The sequence below is a fragment of the Rana temporaria genome, chromosome 6, assembly GCF_905171775.1.
Source record: "Rana temporaria chromosome 6, aRanTem1.1, whole genome shotgun sequence".
Lineage (NCBI taxonomy): Eukaryota > Metazoa > Chordata > Amphibia > Anura > Ranidae > Rana > Rana temporaria.
This window is the reverse complement of record NC_053494.1, coordinates 4,864,732-4,883,592: the sequence shown is the minus strand read 5'-3', so window position 1 is coordinate 4,883,592 and position 18,861 is coordinate 4,864,732. Positions and strand designations below refer to the sequence as shown.

Here is an 18,861-nt window from a genome sequence, read left to right as displayed (position 1 = left end):
CATCTGTGCCCCTATATGTGATTGTTGAGTGCAGAGAGTTTGTGTGTGTGTATGTGTGTGTGTATGTTCTGGGTGTGGTGGTATTGTGTGTCCCTCCCTAACATCTCAGCCACCTTGAATTTACTTCCCCTTTTATTGCCACGCTTTCATCACCTTCTGAAGACGCGGCGAGTGTCCAGGCTGCAGTTGGGGCATAAAGAGGTCACAGGGAGATATCCAGACGTGACCGTGTCCAACATACGTGGTACCAACATATGTTCCTTTCTTTACCGTGTGGAATCAAAAGAGAGAAGCTGAAAGGGGTGACAATAGTGTGATATTGCAGGACTGAGAACCCAACGATACAAACCCAGCAGACCCGGCCCCGGAAGAGACCACTGCAGGTGAGAGACAATAGAGCGCAATATAGGGGCATCCTACAGGTAAGCGACCTCTTAAAGGAACACTAAAGTTAATATTTTTTTTTAAATAACAAACATGTTATACTTACCTCCACTGTGCAGCTTGTTTTGCACAGAGTGTCCCCGAACCTCCTCTTCTGGGGTCCCTCGGCGGCTGTCTCGGCTCCTCCTCGCAAAAGCTTTCCACCTTCATGCGAGCAAGTGTGTTTGGGGCCTTAGAGTGCAGGATGGTGACATCCTACGGCAAAGTTGCTAATATTTAACAAAAAAATTCAGTTGGCACTTTTTTGCTCTACCATCCTATGCATTAAGGTGAAAAACATCGGATGGTACCGCCCCCCCACTCGAACCCCCGTCTTACTTACCTCACCCCTCGAAAGTCCCGCGCCCGTCCCCGTGATCCTCTTCGGTTCCCAGCCTGGCCGTTGATTGGCTAGGCTGGACGGATTGATAGCAGCGCAGCCATTGGCTGGTGCTGCTGTCAATCACATCCGATGACGCGGCGCGCCGGGGGGTGGGGCCGAGTGATACAGTCGGCGGCTATGCCCGCCGCTGTATCACGGGAGCGCGCTCGCAAAAGCTTTCCACCATGCAAGCTCGCATGAAGGTGGAAAGCTCTTGCGGGGAGGACCAGAGACAGCAGCCGAGGGACCCCAGAAGACCGGATTCGGGGGCACTCTGTGCAAAACGAGCTGCACAGTGGAGGTAAGTATAACATGTTTGTTATTTAAAAAAAATAAAAACATTTTTGCCTTTAGTGTTCCTTTAAGTGTGTGTGGTTTTTATTTTTTTATTTTACACACGGCATATCATGAACCTATTGTACGATTTAAACCCCACCCCAAATGCACTGCCCCCTGCTCTATCCCCATTTACTTGAGGCCCCTTTGACCATGTGCAACTTGTCATGTGACTTTGGACCCCAAAGTCGCACCCCAAGTTTCCCTATGAGTACTGTCCATATCTATGCGACTTAACCACTTCAGCCCCGAACCATTTGGCTGGCCAAAGACCAGGGCACTTTTTGTGATTCTGCACTGCGTCACTTTAACTGACAATTGCGCGGTCGTGCGACATGGCTCACAAACAAAACTGACGTCCTTTTTTTCCCACAAATAGAGATTTCTTTTGGTGGTATTTGATCACCTCTGCGGTTTTTATTTTTTTTGAGCTATAAACAAAAAATTTTTTTTTTTTTTTGCTATAAGAAATATATATATCTACAGTGTGTATGCTCACAAGTCAAGCTTGATAAGAATCACGTCGGGAAAAACATACCCGTATTTATTGGGGTATAGCGCGCTCCGGCGTATAGCGCGCACCCCTAAAGTTCGCCCGGAATTCCTGTGGAAAAAGGGATTTTTTACTTACAGTTTTGGTGTCTTGCGCGGCGTCCATCGGCGGCCTCGTCGGGTCCGGCGTCCGTCTGCGGTTTCGGGTGTCCTCTTCGTCGGGTCCGGCGTCCTTCTGCGGCGTCCTCCTCGCTCGTTTCCCGCTTTCCTGCGCCGAGTTTGAATACTGCGCCGGCATATACCGAGCGCAGTACACTCGGGCAGTCTCGGCTACTGTCGCGCTCACGTCCTGTACGTCCAGGACGTGAGCGCGGAAGCAGCCGAGACTACCTGACTATACCCGCGTGTATTGCGCTCGGTATATGTCGGCGCAGTATTTAAACTCGGCGCGGGAAAGCGGGTATCGGCGTATATCGCGCACCCACGATTTTGCCCTGATTTTCAGGGCAAAAAAGTGCGCGGTATACGCCGATAAATACGGTAGTTTTTTTTTTTCCATGACATTAGAAAAGTTTGTGTGTACGCGGCATTAGAGGAGCCTCTCTTCTCTTTTATACTCAGTTGTGACGTGAAGCTACTCTTATATCAAGACATTGCTTGTATATCAAGGCAAAATTTATTAAAACATTTTGCTTGTTTACATTCCTTGTAATAGGAATAAAAGTGACCCAAATTAAAAAAAAAATAACAAAAACTGTTTAAAAATCAATAAGAAAAAAAAAATGTAAGCGCCCCGTCCTGACAAGCTCACACCCAGAAGCAGACGCATACGTGAGTTGCGTCCGCATATGAAAACGGTGCTCAAACCACACATGTGAGGTATCCTCCGTAAAATCCCCGCTGAGCTGGCAGCTAACAGGGCGGTCCCCCGCCCTGTCTTTCCTCCACTCTCCCCTATGGGGCATCGGATGAACACGGACCATATGTCCATGTTCATCCGATCCGGCAGACGGAAGAAAAATAGGATTTTCTTCCGTCCGCAAATGCGGATCTTTGCGGAGGCGGACGATTACGTAATCCGGAGGCGGACGTAATCACATAGGGACCCATGTATGTCCCGTTTTCATCCGCAATGGACGGATGAAAATGCGGACATACGGTCCGTACGTGTGAAAGGGCCCAAAGGCTTCTTACTGAAATTTACTAAAAATATATTCAATATTTCCAAAGAATATTAAACTAAGTACGTGGCGTTTGCAACTCTCTTCCCAATACAGATTCTGATTCAGGTTTTCACAGGATCAAACCAGGTGGTTGTCAGAAGACACGTTGGAAAGCCATTGGAATCAAAATTCGGCGGGCCGCGATTGTTTACATCTGACGACAGGATTCGCGAAAAAACTTCGAAGGAAAGACTACATGGATTTGCGCAAGTCAATGCAAGAAGATTTTGAAAATGGGATACCTGACTATTCAGATGCAATTAATGAAAGTATTGATAGGAGAAAAAAATTACAAAATAAGATGAGGAATATCTATAAAGATGGCTGGAACCCCTTTAAGGGATTAGACAATTTTGATGACTTGGCAACATGGTTTCTGAAAATAAGTGTTTGCATTGTTATTTACCTTTTTCTCATGCTTGTTATTTATGTTTTCATAAGACTTTGCCTATGTGCAATTACACGCTGTACCAAGAGACGGTCCACCTCCCCAAACGGACCACTAATTCTGAGAGAGTCGATGAGCATTAAACAAGACGCCATCATCTCTGTGCCAATACATCGGGAGCTGCCAACAGTCAGCTGGACATGATGCACATAAGAATGGTGTTAAAGTAGAACTAAAAGCAAATATTTTTTTTTCTTTTTTTTTCATTTTGGATAGAGTAATGCCCTGTACACACGAATGGGTTTCCCGGTGGACTTTTTACCAAGGGGAAAGCCGAGAAGCGGCTCGGCAGCTTTTTCCCCCTACACATGGCAGGAAGACTGCCTTGAGAGCTTTGGCCGGGAAACCCACCTTGAGAGCTTTGGCCGGGAAACCCGGTCGTGTCTATGCTCCCCCACAGTGTTTCCCATAGAAAAACTGCCGGGAATCTCATTTTTCTGCCAGGATTTCCGGCGGTTTTCTTGTCGGGAAAACTGCCATGGAGCATACACACGGACAGTTTTCCCGGCCAAAAGCTGTCATGGCAGTTTTCCCGAGGGGAAGACTGGTCGTGTGTACGAGGCATTAGGGAGGGTTATAACCCATGTCAGATTCCCCCCCCCCCCTATCTGTGTCCCATTGTGGAGATTTCCCTTCACTTCCTGTCCCAAAGCCAAACAGGAAGTGAGAGGAAATCCCTGCAAATTAAGGGTATTCCTTGCCCCCCCCCCCAGGTCATCAGAACTTAAAGGGGTTGTAAAGGTACAATTATTAATATTTTTTCCCTAAATATCTTCCTTTCCCTTAGTGCAGTCCTCGTTCACTTACCTCATCCTTCCATTTTGCTTTTAAATGTCCTTATTTCTTCTGAGAAATCCTCACTTCCTGTTCTTCTGTCTGTAACTCCACACAGTAATGCGAGGCTTTCTCCTTGGGATGGAGTGTCGTGCTCGCCCTCTCCCATGGACTACAGGAGAGTCAGGACGCTCTCTACATTGCAGATAGAGAAAGGAGCTGTGTGTTAGTGGGCGTCCTGACTCTCCTGTAGTCCAAGGGAGGGGGCGACCAGGTGTATTGCCTGTACCCAGGGGCGAACTGACAACTCATGGGGACCCCGGGCAATAGAAGATTATGGGGCCCCTGGACTTACAGATAGCCACCACGCCAGGAGGCAGTGCAGAGGCAGGGCAGCTGAAATCCCTGGATTTTCACATCAAAAGCATGTCGGTTTTGGACATATCAGGGACAGATGTAAAAAAAACATAGATTTTTACATACTGTCCCTGGTTTTACTGAGCCTGGCATCCCCGATGAGGCCCCCTAGTGGCATGGGGCCCTCGGGCAGTGCCCGAGTGACTCAATGGTCAGTCCGCCCCTGCCTGTACCCCCCTGATGGCGGCCCTGCAGGCACTCATGTGGACAAGAAGGCCTGACTCACAATCCCTGTTTTAATTCATCCCAAAGGTGTTCTATCGAGTTGAGGTCAGGACTCTGTGAAGGTCAGTAAAGATGCTCCACCCCAAACTTGCTCATCCATGTCTTTATGGACCTCTATTTTGTGCACTGGTGCGCAGTCATTTTGGGACAGGAAGGGGCCGTCCCCAAACTGTTCCCACAAAGTAGGGAGCATAAAATTATCCAAAATGTCTTGGTATGCTGACACCTTAAGTGTTCCCTTCACTGGAACTAAGGGGCCAACCCAACCCCTGAATAACACCCCCACACCATAATCCCTCCTCCCCCAAATAATTAGGACCAGTGCACAAAGCAATGTCCATAAAGACATGGATGAGTGAGTTTGGGATGGAGGAACTTGGCTGGCCTGCAAAGAGTCCTGACCTCAACCCAATAGGTTTGAGGGATAAATCGCCGTATTTCCCTCATTTGCATGTTTGAATGGCTAATCAATGGGAGCATCCCCATGCGTCCAGCCTAAATGTGCGCCCACCCTACGCCGGCATGTGCAAGCTACATCGGCGGGGTGTAGCCTGTTTTTAGGCGCATATTAGTTTGTAGGTCTGGCGCACAGATACGACGGCGCACATGTGCACTTACGTTGGCGCAGGGCCGGTACAAGGCAGGGGCGGGCGGGGAGAGTGCCCTGGGCGCTACCATTCCGTATAGGAGGGGGGCGCAGTTCTGACAAACAGGCACGACCGCCGCCCGCCAGACCAGTACACTTGTGTGTCACTGTCTAGTACTAGTAGTAAGCGCGGGCAGCGGCTGCCGAGTGCGCTCCTCACCTCCTGGCTCCCTTTCCTCTTTGTTTACTAACTCCCCCTATGGAGTCAGTTGGTCCATTCCAGCGCCGAGAGCCGCGTGACGTCACGGCCGGAGGCGGGCTGAGAGAGGGAGGACTCGGAGCAGCACTGCGCAGGGAGCTGTGTCTGCTGAGCTGGCTGGCAAGGACTAGTCACGAGGAGCCCGAGCGTGCCTAGGAACCTAGCAGCAGTGTGCTACGCTACAGTCAGTACTGCAAAGAAGACTACTGACTACTAAAAAGTAAGCAGAACAGAACCTGTTAAAGCAAGTAATTAAATGGCTGTATTGTCGGGGGGGGGAGGGTAAGCTGACTGAGGTGATCAGCACTTTGTGTTATTTTGAGCCATGCCTTCTCTGACTAGCAAAAAAAACAAACATCAATTGCAGCCTCACTATGCCACTAAACGCAGCCACTGTACCAACACACGCAGCCACTGTGCCAACACACGCAGCCACTGTGCCAACACACGCAGCCACTGTACCAACACACGCAGCCACTGTGCCAACACACGCAGCCACTGTGCCAACACACGCAGCCACTGTACCAACACACGCAGCCACTGTGCCAACACACGCAGCCACTGTGCCAACACACGCAGCCACTGTACCAACACACGCAGCCACTGTGCCAACACACGCAGCCACTGTACCAACACACGCAGCCACTGTGCCAACACACGCAGCCACTGTGCCAACACACGCAGCCACTGTACCAACACACGCAGCCACTGTACCAACACACGCAGCCACTGTGCCAACACACGCAGCCACTGTGCCAACACACGCAGCCACTGTACCATCACACACAGCCACTGTACCAACACACGCAGCCACTGTGCCATCAATTGTTGCCACTGTGCCAATCACACGCAGCCACTGTGCCCATCACACACAGCCACTGTTCCAACACACGCAGCCACTGTGCCAATACACTCAGCCACTGTGCCCATCACATGCAGCCACTGTGCCCATCACAAACAGCCACTGTTCCAACACACGCAGCCACTGTGCCAATACACTCAGCCCCTGTGCCATCAATTGTCGCCACTGTGCCCATCACACGCAGCCACTGTGCCCATCACACACAGCCACTGTACCATCACACGCAGCCACTGTGCCAATCACACGCAGCCACTGTGCCCATCACACACAGCCACTGTACCAACACACGCAGCCACTGTGCCATCAATTGTTGCCACTGTGCCAATCACACGCAGCCACTGTGCCCATCACACACAGCCACTGTTCCAACACACGCAGCCACTGTGCCAATACACTCAGCCACTGTGCCCATCACACGCAGCCACTGTGCCCATCACACACAGCCACTGTGCCAATCACACGCAGCCACTGTGCCAATCACACGCAGCGATTGTGCCCATCACACACAGCCACTGTACCAACACACGCAGCCACTGTGCCATCAATTGTTGCCACTGTGCCAATCACACGCAGCCACTGTGCCCATCACACACAGCCACTGTTCCAACACACGCAGCCACTGTTCCAACACACGCAGCCACTGTGCCAATACACTCAGCCACTGTGCCCATCACATGCAGCCACTGTGCCCATCACACACAGCCACTGTTCCAACACACGCAGCCACTGTGCCAATACACTCAGCCACTGTGCCCATCACATGCAGCCACTGTGCCCATCACACGCAGCCACTCTGCCCATCACATGCAGCCACTGTGCCCATCACATGCAGCCACTGTGCTAACACACGCAGCCACTGTGTCAATACACCAACAATTGCCGCCAGTGTGCCCATCAATTGCCGCCAGTGTGCCCATCAATTGCTGCCAGTGTGCCCATCAATTGCAATCAACGCAGCCACTGTGCCCATCACACGCAGCCACTGTGCCCATCACACGCAGCCACTGTGCCATCAAACACAGCCACTGAGTGGCTGTGTTTGATGGCACAGTGGCTGCGTTTGATAGCACAGTGGCTGCGTTTAATGGGCATACTGGCAGCACACTGGCGGCAATTGATGGGGCAAACTGGCAACAATTGATGGTTACAGACTGTGTTTGTGTTATTTTGAGCCATCATTGATTCTTTCTTAAAAACGGGGGGGGGGGGGGGGGGCGCAGTTTGCCATCTTCGCCCTGGGCACCAAATGGCCTTGTCCCAGCACTGCGTTGGCGTATCTTGTTATAATTCGGCGTAAGTGCTTTGGGAATCTGGGCCTAAGTTTCCGATATATGCTTCTGAGTTGGAATATATGTTGTTACATTGTAATGCTTTGTATATTTTACCATGAATCCATTCAGTGTCAGAACTCGATGTAGAAAAGAGAAATGCTGAAGAAAATGATATGAGCAATGCAATGTGTGTGACATTTCACGCCTCCATGTATTTTATCTTCTATTGATTTCAATTATTTATAAAGCTAAATGGTCCCTTGGCATTTTCAAAGCACAGCCGAGTACATCTCAGCATTGTAAGGACAATCACATTGTAATTCTTCTGAGATCAATCTAAAAGTCAGCTGCTTACATTTTACAGAAACAAATCTCCAAAGATCAGAAAATGAAGCTTTTAGTTGAATAGAATGAATCCGCTTGGAATACACATTTGCCAATTTATAAAAGGGAGCGGTGGAAAATAGCGGAGTTTATTTACAAAAGGAATGAAGAATATTCATCTAACAAGGTTACAGGTGATACTCAAAAAATGTGAATATTGTGCAAAAGTTTATCTATTTCACTGATGCAACTTAAAAGGTGAAACTAATATATGAGAGAGACTCAATACATGCAAAGCAAGATAGTTCAAGCCGTGATTTGTCATCATTGTGATTAGGGTTGTCCCGATACCACTTTTTTAGGATCGAGTACAAGTACCGATACTTTTTTTCAAGTACTCGCCGATACCGGATACCGATACTTTTTTTTAAATGTGTCCCCAAATGCAGCCATGTCCCCCACGAATGCAGCCATGTCCCCCACATATGCAGCCATGTCCCCCACATATGCAGCAATGTTCCCCATATATGCAGCCATGTCCCCCCATATATGCAGCCATGTCCCCTACGAATGCAGCCATGTCCCCCACATATGCAGCCATGTCCCCCATATATGCAGCCATGTCCCCCACATATGCAGCCATGTCCCCCACGAATGCAGCCATGTCCCCCACGAATGCAGCCATGCCCCCCATATATGCAGCCATGTCCCCCATATATGCAGCCATGCCCCCCATATATGCAGCCATGTCCCCCATATATGCAGCCATGTCCCCCACATATGCAGCCATGTCCCCCACGAATGCAGCCATGTCCCCCACATATGCAGCCATGCCCCCTATATATGCAGCCATGTCCCCAACATATGCAGCCATGTTTCCACATATGCAGCCTTGTCCCCCCCATATGCAGCCATGTCCCCCCATACCTAGATGCCGCCGCCTAGTTAATCAGCGTGCGGGGAACATTACAGCTTTCATTTGAATAGCTGTCTGTTCCCCGCCGCACCATGTATAGACACTCCCCCTTGCTCGGGATTGGACGGGTGATCTGCACTTTGATAGACAGATCCCCCGTCCAATCCCGAGCAAGGGGGAGTGTCTATACGCGGCGCGGCGGGGAACAGACAGCTATTCAAATGAAAGCTGTAATGTTCCCCGCACGCTGATTAAATAGGCGACGGGGGCATTGCGGTATGCGGCGGCGGTGGCGGCGGTTGGGGGTTGTATCGGATCTGGCATCAGGGGCATTTGCGGGAGTACAAGTACTCCTGCAAATGCTCAGTATCGGTCCCGATACCGATACTGGTATCGGTATCGGGACAACCCTAATTGTGATGATTGTGGCTTCCAGCTCATGAAAACCCCAAATCCACAATCTCAGAAAATGTGAATATTACATGGAATCAATAAAACGAGGATTGTACATAGAACAATATCGGACCTCTGAAAAGTAGAAGCATGCATATGTACTCAGTACTTGGTTTGGGCCCCTCAGTACTTGGTTTGGGCCCCTCAATGCGGCGTGGCATGGAAGCGATCAGCCTGTGGCACTGCTGAGGTGTTATGAAAGACCAGGAGGCTTCAATAGCGGCCTTCAGCTCTTCTGCATTGTTGGGTCTCATGTCTCTCATCTTTCTCTTGGCAATGCCCCAGAGATTCTCTATGGGGTTCAGGTCAGGCCAGTTTGCTGGCCAATTAACTACTTGCCGACCAGCCGCGAGGTCGGCTCCCCTGCGCGAGGTCACGTAGATCTACTTCACCTTGCGAATCAGCCACTAGGGGCGCGTGCGCCCCGCCGGAGGCACGCGGGCATGGCCCCCGCTCGCCCCTGGTCCCGATGGGCGTGATCACCGCCGTGCACCCGCGATCGCTCGTTACAGAGCGCGAACCGGGAGCTGTGTGTGTAAACAGCTCCCGGTCCTGTCAGGGAGAGAAATGCCTAATCGTCTGTTCATACAATGTATGAATAGCGATCAGTCATTTCCCCTTGTCAGCCCCACCCCCCCCTTTAGTTAGAACACACCTAGGGAACATAATTAACCCCTTCCTCACTCCCTTGTGTTAACCCTTTCCCTGCCAGTGGTATTTTTAAAGTAATCTATGCATTTTTATAGCACTGATCGCTATAAAAATGCCAATGGTCCCAAAAATGTGTCAAAAGTGTCCGAAGTGTCTGCCATAAGGTCGCAGTACCGATAAAAATCGCTGGTCGCCGCCATTACTAGTAAAAAATAATATTAATAAAAATGCCATAAAACTATGCCCTATTTTGTAGACGCTATAACTTTTGCGCAAACCAATCAATAAACGCTTATTGCGATTTTTTTTACAAAAAATATGTAGAAAAATACGTATCGGCCTAAACTGTGGAAATTTTTTTTTTATATATATTTTTTGGGGATATTTATTATAGCAAAAAGTAAAAAGGAGGACTGCTGTCAATCAAATCCAATGACGCAGGTGCCGAGGGCGGGGCCGAGTCCAGTATTCGTGTCTAATGATGGACTCAGGAGTGCGCACGCAAGGTAACCCCCCCAGGAGAGCGCTTCTCCTAGGTGGTATCTGATGCGGGGAGGAGCCGTGAGAGCCACCGGGGGACCCCAGAAGAGGACGTTTGGGGCCACTCTGTGCAAAATCATCTGCACGGTGGAGGTAAGTATGACATGAAAAACAATGGTTACAAACCCTTTAAAGTATAACTAAAGGCAAAACCTTTATGTATTTATTTATTTTGGATAGAGTAGAGATAGATTAGAACACCTGTCAGTTTTTATTGCTGTCTGTGTCCCAGTTACAGAGATTGACCCTTTGTCTGGTTTACCATTATCATTGAAGATAATGCTGGTAGGTAACTTGGATCTCGTCCAAATTGGCCCAGTATATATGTGTGTATGACTGTGTGTCCCTAGCGTGCCATGATCCTACGGGGTAAAAATGACCGCACCAGCCAAGCAGATACTGGCTGGAAAAAGCACCCAGAGGCGATTCAGTTCGCATGCGTTGCGCTATACAAGTCATTCATTCATTCATTCTTTGAAAGTGAAAGTAAAAGAAAATCCCAAATTTTGGAGTTGTCACAAGAAAAGTAATGGAGGGCAAATCTGCCAATGGGGACACTGGTTCTGTTGACTTGGAGGTCCCCAAGGAATTCCTTTTTTTTGCAGGGATTGTCGTACTTTCAGCTTGGCTATGGGACAGGAAGTGAAGGGAGATCTCTGCAATGAGACCCAGATGGCAAAAAAAAAATCTGACAGGGGTTAAAACCCTTCCTTGCTCTATCCAAAATGAAGAACAAAGTTTTGTCTATAGTTCTACTTTAATGCATAGAATGCTCCTTCAGCCTTTACAACTCCTTTAATAAAAAAGGTTAACCCAGACAGATGGTTGTTTCAAATAGAGGCATTATTGGCAAAATATGTACAGTATCTGGACTTCTTACAAACATATACAGATCAACTCCAGTCCACAGGTAGGGCAGTAATCCACCTGGTGAGCCTAAGGCCCCGTACACACGACCGAACATGTCTGCTGAAACTGGTCCGCGGACCAGTTTCAGCAGACATGTTCGGTCGTGTGTACTGCCGACCGGACAGGTTTCCAGCGGACAAATGTTTCTTAGCATGCTAAGAAACATGTCCACTGGAAGCCTGTCCGTCGGACATGTTCAGTCGTCTGTACAGACTCACCGTACATGTCCGATCGGCCGCCATCCCTCGCATTCGTCAAAGTGATTCGACGCATGCGTGGAAGCTTTGAACTTCCAGGGCCGTGCACGTCGCCGAGTCATCATTGCGGCGATGGCGCGGCCACGTCACCGCGTATCGTGTACGCGCGGATTTCAACCATCAGACAGAAATCTCCGGGCGGACATGTCCGCTGAAAATGGTCTGGCGGACCGTTTTCAGCGGACAGTCCGTCCATCTGTACGAGGCCTAAGAAGAAGAGACCTCTTCATGATATATACCAGGGCTCAAGTCCTGCAGGAACCCGTGGGAACGGAGTCCCTGCACTTTTTTCACAGCAGGAACGCAGTTCCCTTTGCAGGACTAGAGCAGCCGAGCCGCCCGAGCCAATCCTTCACTAAGCGGCGATGCCCAGCTCGAGTCACTGTCAGGGGCAGACGAACTTTTCTAAATCCCGAGAGTTATCCCGTTCTCTCTCATATACCTTTATTCCTTTTTTTTTCTTTCCTTTTCTTGTGATTTGTCTGTCTTTGTTGTGTCTGTGAGTCTGTTAGTAATGTCATTTGGCACTTTATGGACATATGTGTACATTCATTTCAGGAGCTTATTAACTTGGTCAATAGCTCCAGAGAATATTAAAGGATAGTCCTGAAAAACACATTTTACAGACCTCATTTTTCTAGGTGAGTTTTTTTTATTTCATGTGGGATGTGACAACTGCATGGGCACAGCTGCTGCACCCAATTTGACATCCATGCGGGTCCAGGTTTATGTCCCTGAGCTCAAACTGTCTGGCCCGGATTCAGAAACAAGATACGAGAAACAAGATATCTCCTGATACGCCATCGTATCTCTGAGTGCGGGCCGTCGTATCTATGCGCCTGATTCAGAGAATCAGTTACGCATAGATATCCCTAAGATCCGCCAGATGTAAGTGTCTTACACCGTCGTATCTTAGGCTGCATAATCACGCTGGCCGCTAGGTGGCGCTTCCGTATAGTTACGCAAGGAATATGCAAATTAGGTATTTACGCCGATTCAGAAACGTACGTCCTGCCCGAACATTTTTTTACGTCGTTTACATTAGGCTTTTTTCTGCGTATAGTTACCCCTGCTATATGAGGCGTAGCTAATGTTAAGTATGGCCGCTGTTCCTGCGCCGAGTTTTGAAAACTTTACGTCGTTTGCGTAAGTCGTTTGCGAATAGGGCTGGACGTCATTTACGTTCACGTCGAATCCAATACGTCATAGCGGCATACTTTGGAGCAATGCACACTGGGATATTTTACGGACGGCGCATGCGCCGTTCAAATAAAACGTAAAAAACGCGGGGTCAAGTAAAATTTAAATAAAACACGCCCCCAACATCCCCATTTGAATTAGGCGGGCTTACGCCGCAACACATACGTTACGCCGCCGTAACTAAGGGCGCAAGTTCTTTCTGAAAAACTTGCGCCCAAAGTTACAGCGGCGTAACGTATCGGAGATACGTTACGCCCGCAGAAAGATGCGATCATCTTTCTGAATCCGGCCCTCTGTGTTCGGGGCCGTACACCCATATGGATATCATACTGGGAGCAACAGCTGCATGGAAAACCTGGGCATCCCTGTGCAGGTAAACACAGCCCTCAACGGGCATACACTTTAGTACGTCCCATGTGAACGAGGCCTTAGTAGCAATTTAGCAGGAATTTTGTAAGTTATGTTGTGTCTGTGTGCACTAATAATGATTTTAGTGTATTTTTGTGAAAATAGCAATTTGATAAAAATTTGGGCGACTATTGCGGGGCTAAAAAAATCAATAGCACATTTGTTTTTTATTTTACATGTCATGTTCTTTCAGAAAATGTATGGTGTGGGGGTCTTTTACAAATTCTGAAAGCTGTATGTGCAAAAATAATAACCTCCAGATTTTTATAGTAAATTGTGTTTATTTGCACACCTTCACTTTTCACCATTTAATTAAAAAAAAATTGCAATTTTCAATTTACAAATATTTTTTCTGCATTAATACAGTTTTAGCTTTTATATTTAGTGGGAATTTTTAAGGTTTTGCTGTGTTTGCAGATAAGGATATTTTTCAGTATTTTTAGCAGAAATATTGTTTTGTGCAAATATCAAGGGGCCTAAAAAAACAGTAGCACCTTGTTTTTATTCTAAAGGCCCTATGCTTTCAGAAAATGTATGGTTTGGGGGGTCTTTTACAAATTCTGAGAGCTGTACGTGCAAAAATAATAACCTCCAGATTTTTATAATAAATTGTGTTTATTTGCACACCTTCAGTTTTCACCATTTCATAAAAAAAGTGACATTTTCAATTTACAAATATTTTTTTCTGCATTAATACAGTTTTAGCTTTTTTATTTAGTGGGAATTTTGTAGGTTTTGCTGATAAGGATATTTTTCTGTATTTTTAGCAAAAATATTGTTTTGTGCAAATATCACAGGGTCTAAAAAAAACTGTGGCACCTTGTTTTTATTCTAAAGTCTAAAGTGCTTATAGAAAATGTAAGGTTTGGGGGGGGGGGTCTTCACAAACTCTGAGAAATGATAATCTCAGATTTTTTTGCGTAAATTGTGTTTATTTACAGTTTTGCGCAACTTCAGTTTTCACCACTTCACAAAAAAGTGCAATTTAAAATGTACAAATGTTTGTTAGCAGGAATTTTGTAACTTTTGCTGTGTTTGTGCCCGCAAATAAGAACTTTTGTGCATCTTTAATGAAAATATAGTTTTAATAAACATTTGCTTAAATATCATGGGGGGTTAAAAACAATCAGTAGAACCTTCTTTTTTATTCTACTGGTCCTTGCTTACATAAAAGCCTGGTATGGTTTTAGGGGAGATCCCCATGCCAATATTTTTTTTAAATTTTGGCGTGGAGTTCCCCTTAAAATCCATACCAGACCCAGAGGGCCTTATATGGACTGGAGGGGACGGGGACTGCACACAGTTTTTGCCTTGATTTCAAAAAATGTATGGTATGGAAAGGGGGGTCTTTTACAAACTCTGAAAGCTGTAATAGAAAACTTAAAAAAACAATGTTAAAAAAATGCTAAAATGTTCTGGCCACCTGAGTTTAAAAGTGGAGCGCAGGGCATGGCAGCGAAAGGGTTAAATTAATCCCTACTCTATTCAAAAATTTGATATGATAAGAGGTGCATATTAAATTAAAGATGCTCAAATGATTTCTTATATAGGTAATAGAAAGGTATTTTTGTGTCTTTATCTATCTCTATTTTGGTGGAAAGATCCTTCTGAAAACACGTTGAAATGCTGTTCTAAAATCCTGGTTCCTCAGACTGTAAATGAAAGGATTGAGGAAAGGAAGGATCACTGTGTAAAAGATTGCCACACCTTTGTCACCATAAAAATGATGACCAGCACTTTGCCAAAAATAATTGAAAATTGAAGAGCCATAATTCATAAACAACAATGTCAGGTGAGAGTTACAAGTAGAGAAAACTTTACTCCTATTGCCCTTAGTTTGAATTTTAAGAACAGCTTTGAATATATAGACATAGGACATGATGGTCAGAGTTAGAGCTCCAAATCCAAGGATGCCACCCAAGATGAAGACAAGCAGAACGTTGATGGAGATGTCACTGCAGGAAATCTGAAACAATTGTGGAAGGTCGCAGAAGAAGCTTTCTATAATATCTGATCCACAAAATATTAATTTTAAGGCATTAAGTGAATGAACCAAAGAATGGGTAAAGCTGAGACAATACACAATGGACACCAACTGTACACAGACTTTCCAACTCATGATCTGTATGTAATGTAGTGGCTGACAAATGGCGGTATATCGATCATAGGACATGACAGCCAACAAAAAATCTTCACAAGCAGCAAAAAATAGAAAGAAAAAGACTTGGGTTATGCAAGCCTCTATGGAAATTTTTCTTGTCTTGGTGTGAAGGTCAAATAATATCCGTGGGATGGTTACTGAGGAATAACAGAGGTCCAAACCGGCCAGGTTCCCAACAAAGAAATACATAGGAACTTGGAGGTGAGGGTCAGTGACTATGAGGACGATGGTCAGCAAATTGAAGATCAATGTCAGAAGGTAGATGAGAAGGAACAAGAGAAATAAAGGGATCTGAACAGCTGGAAGGTCAGACAATCCGGAGAGAAAGAATTCATTTAGTATTGACTGATTTCTCATTATAATAAAATGTTATGTATACACAATCTGATATCTTTGTCTGAAATCCAAAATACTATTAAAAAAAACAACAGAAACTTGCACTTTCATGTTAACCGGTTCCCGACCGGTTTCTCTATCTGCAACGTAGAGAGCGTCCTGACTCTCCTGTAGTCCAAGGGAGGGGGTGAGCACGACACTCCACACCAGGGAAAAGGCCTCGTATTACTGTGTGGAGTTACAGACAGAAGAACAGGAAGTGAGGATTTCTCAGAAGAAATAAGGACATTTAAAAGCAAAATGGAAGGATGAGGTAAGTGAAGGAGGACTGCACTAAGGTAAAGGAAGACATTTAGGGAAAAATTGTACCTTTACAACCCCTTTAACTTACTGCAAGTTTAATGCCATTTTCTTCAGTGTGCATTACTGCCAGTTTAACGCCATATAGTTCAGTGTGCATTACTTCTAGTTTAACGCCATATAGTTCAGTGTGCGTTACTTCCAGTTTAACGCCATATAGTTCTGTGTGTGTTACTGACCGTTTAACGCCATATAGTTCTGTGTGCGTTAATGGCAGTTTAACACCATATAGTTTTGTGTGCGTTACTGACAGTTTTACGCCATATAGTTTGTGTGCGTTAATGCCAGTTTTACGCCATATAGTTTGTTTGCGTTACTGTCAGTTTTATGCCATTTACTTCTGTGTGCGTTACTGCAAGTTTAATGCCATATAGTTCTGCGCGTCACTGTATTCCAGTATATTATAGTGTATCCGTTAAGTGGGTCTTTGTAGTGTGAGTACTTAAATTAAAGTGCCGCCCCCTCCCTCCCAATAATGTATGGGAGGACAACAAGGAGAAGCAGATGTTGCCTTGGCACTGTAAGGAGGCCAGCAACAAATGTGTCCACAGGCAAAGGTGGACATGGTGGTCAGTCCTCAAATATGTCCTCTGTTTAGTGAGTTTGCCCATGCTATCCAGCCACAGCATGCAGAGGAGGTGGTGGACTGGCTTACTAAACCTTCCTCATCCTCCTCATCCTCTGTCATGCAAGCAGAGACAAGTGTGCATTACCCTGCAGTTGCCAGAGTGGATAAACCTGCCTCCATGTCAACATTTATTCCTGCCATAGCCCCAACATCAACCATGGAAAAGTCAGCTGAGTTATTTGACCACAGCGTCAGCCACTTGCTCCTTGATGATGCCCAGCCATTACTGGATTCAGATGTTGGTTCTGAGGTTGTGGATGACAGGAACATGAGCCTACAGAGAGGGGAGAACACTGGTACACAAACTGGCATTCATGTTCCCCCAGCCTCAGCGTATTGCCAAGTTGTCTCCAGTGGTAATGATGACAATGAAGGAGATGATGATGATCATTGCAATTTTTTTGCCTTCATCAAGAGCACCTCACAACCTTTTTTTTATTGATACATGTCCCCCAGGGCAGGACCCGGACCCCTATAACCATTGTATGCCCAATTACTTGCATATAAACCTTCAAAATGGGCACTTATTGACTTTAATGGAGTTTGTTATTCGGGTCTGAACTTTCACGGTGTTCGAAAGTTCTGGTGCAAACCGAACAGGGGTCTGTTCGGCCCATCCCTACTCCACAGTAGTTCATTGAAAACTACAAACCAACAGCCACAAAGGCTGCCGGACCTTGTCATTTTCTATTCACAGGACACTGAATGAGTGACGTGGCCGGGTGGGCACAGTCCCACTCAGCCATGTTTTTTTTGTGACTGTTTGTTTTGTTTTTTCGTTTTTCGGGTCATTCGTTATGATCACAATTTGTAAATTCGTAAAATTTGAAAATGCGTAAATTAAGAAATTCGTAAATTGGTCAATTCGAAAATCTGAAAAAAAAATCCGAAAATTCGAAAGAACGAAATCCAAAAATTCTAAATAATAACTAACTAAAATAACTACAGTAACTATTAAATTATAGATATTGGAATTTCCTTTCAAAATTGGCTGTTAGTGAACGTAACGAATGCGAATTTATCTAAGGTTACGAATTATCCGAAATAACGATAGCCGCATCTAAACAAATAGAACGGAACAAATTAATAATAAATAATAATAATAATAAAAAGTTTTTATTATTATTATTATTATTGTTATTCATTATTATTAATGCGTTACTTTTCAGTTCGTAACTTCGGATAAATTCGTATTCGTTACGTTCACTAAAAGCCAAATTTGAAAGGAAATTTGAAGACCTATAATTTTAATAGTTAGTTATTATTTCAGATTTCCGGAATTTCCGGATTTATGAATTTTAAAATGTATAGTTTACAAATTTTTGGAAAAATTTGTTAAACAGGTTTTTCGCTAATTTTGATGTTTGCGAATTATTGGATTTGTTGAAATTTTGTTAAAAAACTAATTCGGAACAAAATGAATTGCACATGTCTATTATTTATAATTATCAATGTACCTATGGAGCCAGCATCTACAACTGTACAAATACAAAGAAATATTCAGATAATTAAATATAAGGATAATAAATATGAACAATGAATCAGGGAATGACAGAAAATCATAATAATAAATATACATATTAATAGTGTGAATGAAGGGACATGATTTATTTAAATGTATCAATACATTATTAAAGGAGTTGTAAAGGCAAAAGGTTTTTTATTTTAATGCATTAATTTCTTCTATGTGTAGAAGCCTCCCCAGCACCCCCTAATACTTACCCTGAGCCTCATCTCTATCCAGCGAAGTCCACGATTCTCTGGGCCGCCTGGGACTCTCCTCCTGATTGGTTGCAGCACAGCTGTGGCCCCATTGGCTCCAATGTCTGTCAATCAAAGTTGGATAGCCAATGAGGCGAGAGATAGGGCGGGGCCAAATGGCAGCGACGTGTCTGAATGGACGCAAGGAGCTGCAGCTCGGTCTGGGTGCTCCCATAGTAAGCGGCTTGCTGTGGGGGCACTCGTCAGGAGGGAGGGGCCGGGAGCAGCAACGAGTGACCCTGGAAGATGAGGATCTGGG

At 45.7% G+C, this 18,861-nt stretch overlaps 1 protein-coding gene across 1 annotated transcript; it reads right to left on the bottom strand.

Annotated features, from left to right (window-relative positions):
* Positions 1-14,941: 14,941 nt before the first annotated feature.
* On the bottom strand, positions 14,942-15,874 carry LOC120942835 (olfactory receptor 5AC2-like). Its single transcript, XM_040355761.1, has one exon. It carries the CDS (start codon positions 15,872-15,874, stop codon positions 14,942-14,944), a length of 933 nt encoding a protein of 310 aa, XP_040211695.1.
* Between the last annotated feature and the right edge of the window lie 2,987 nt (positions 15,875-18,861).

What these genes read in the sequence shown, in the direction of transcription:
- LOC120942835 (XM_040355761.1), bottom strand. Translation starts at nt 15,874, where the DNA reads ATGAGAAATCAGTCAATACTAAATGAATTCTTTCTCTCCGGATTGTCT.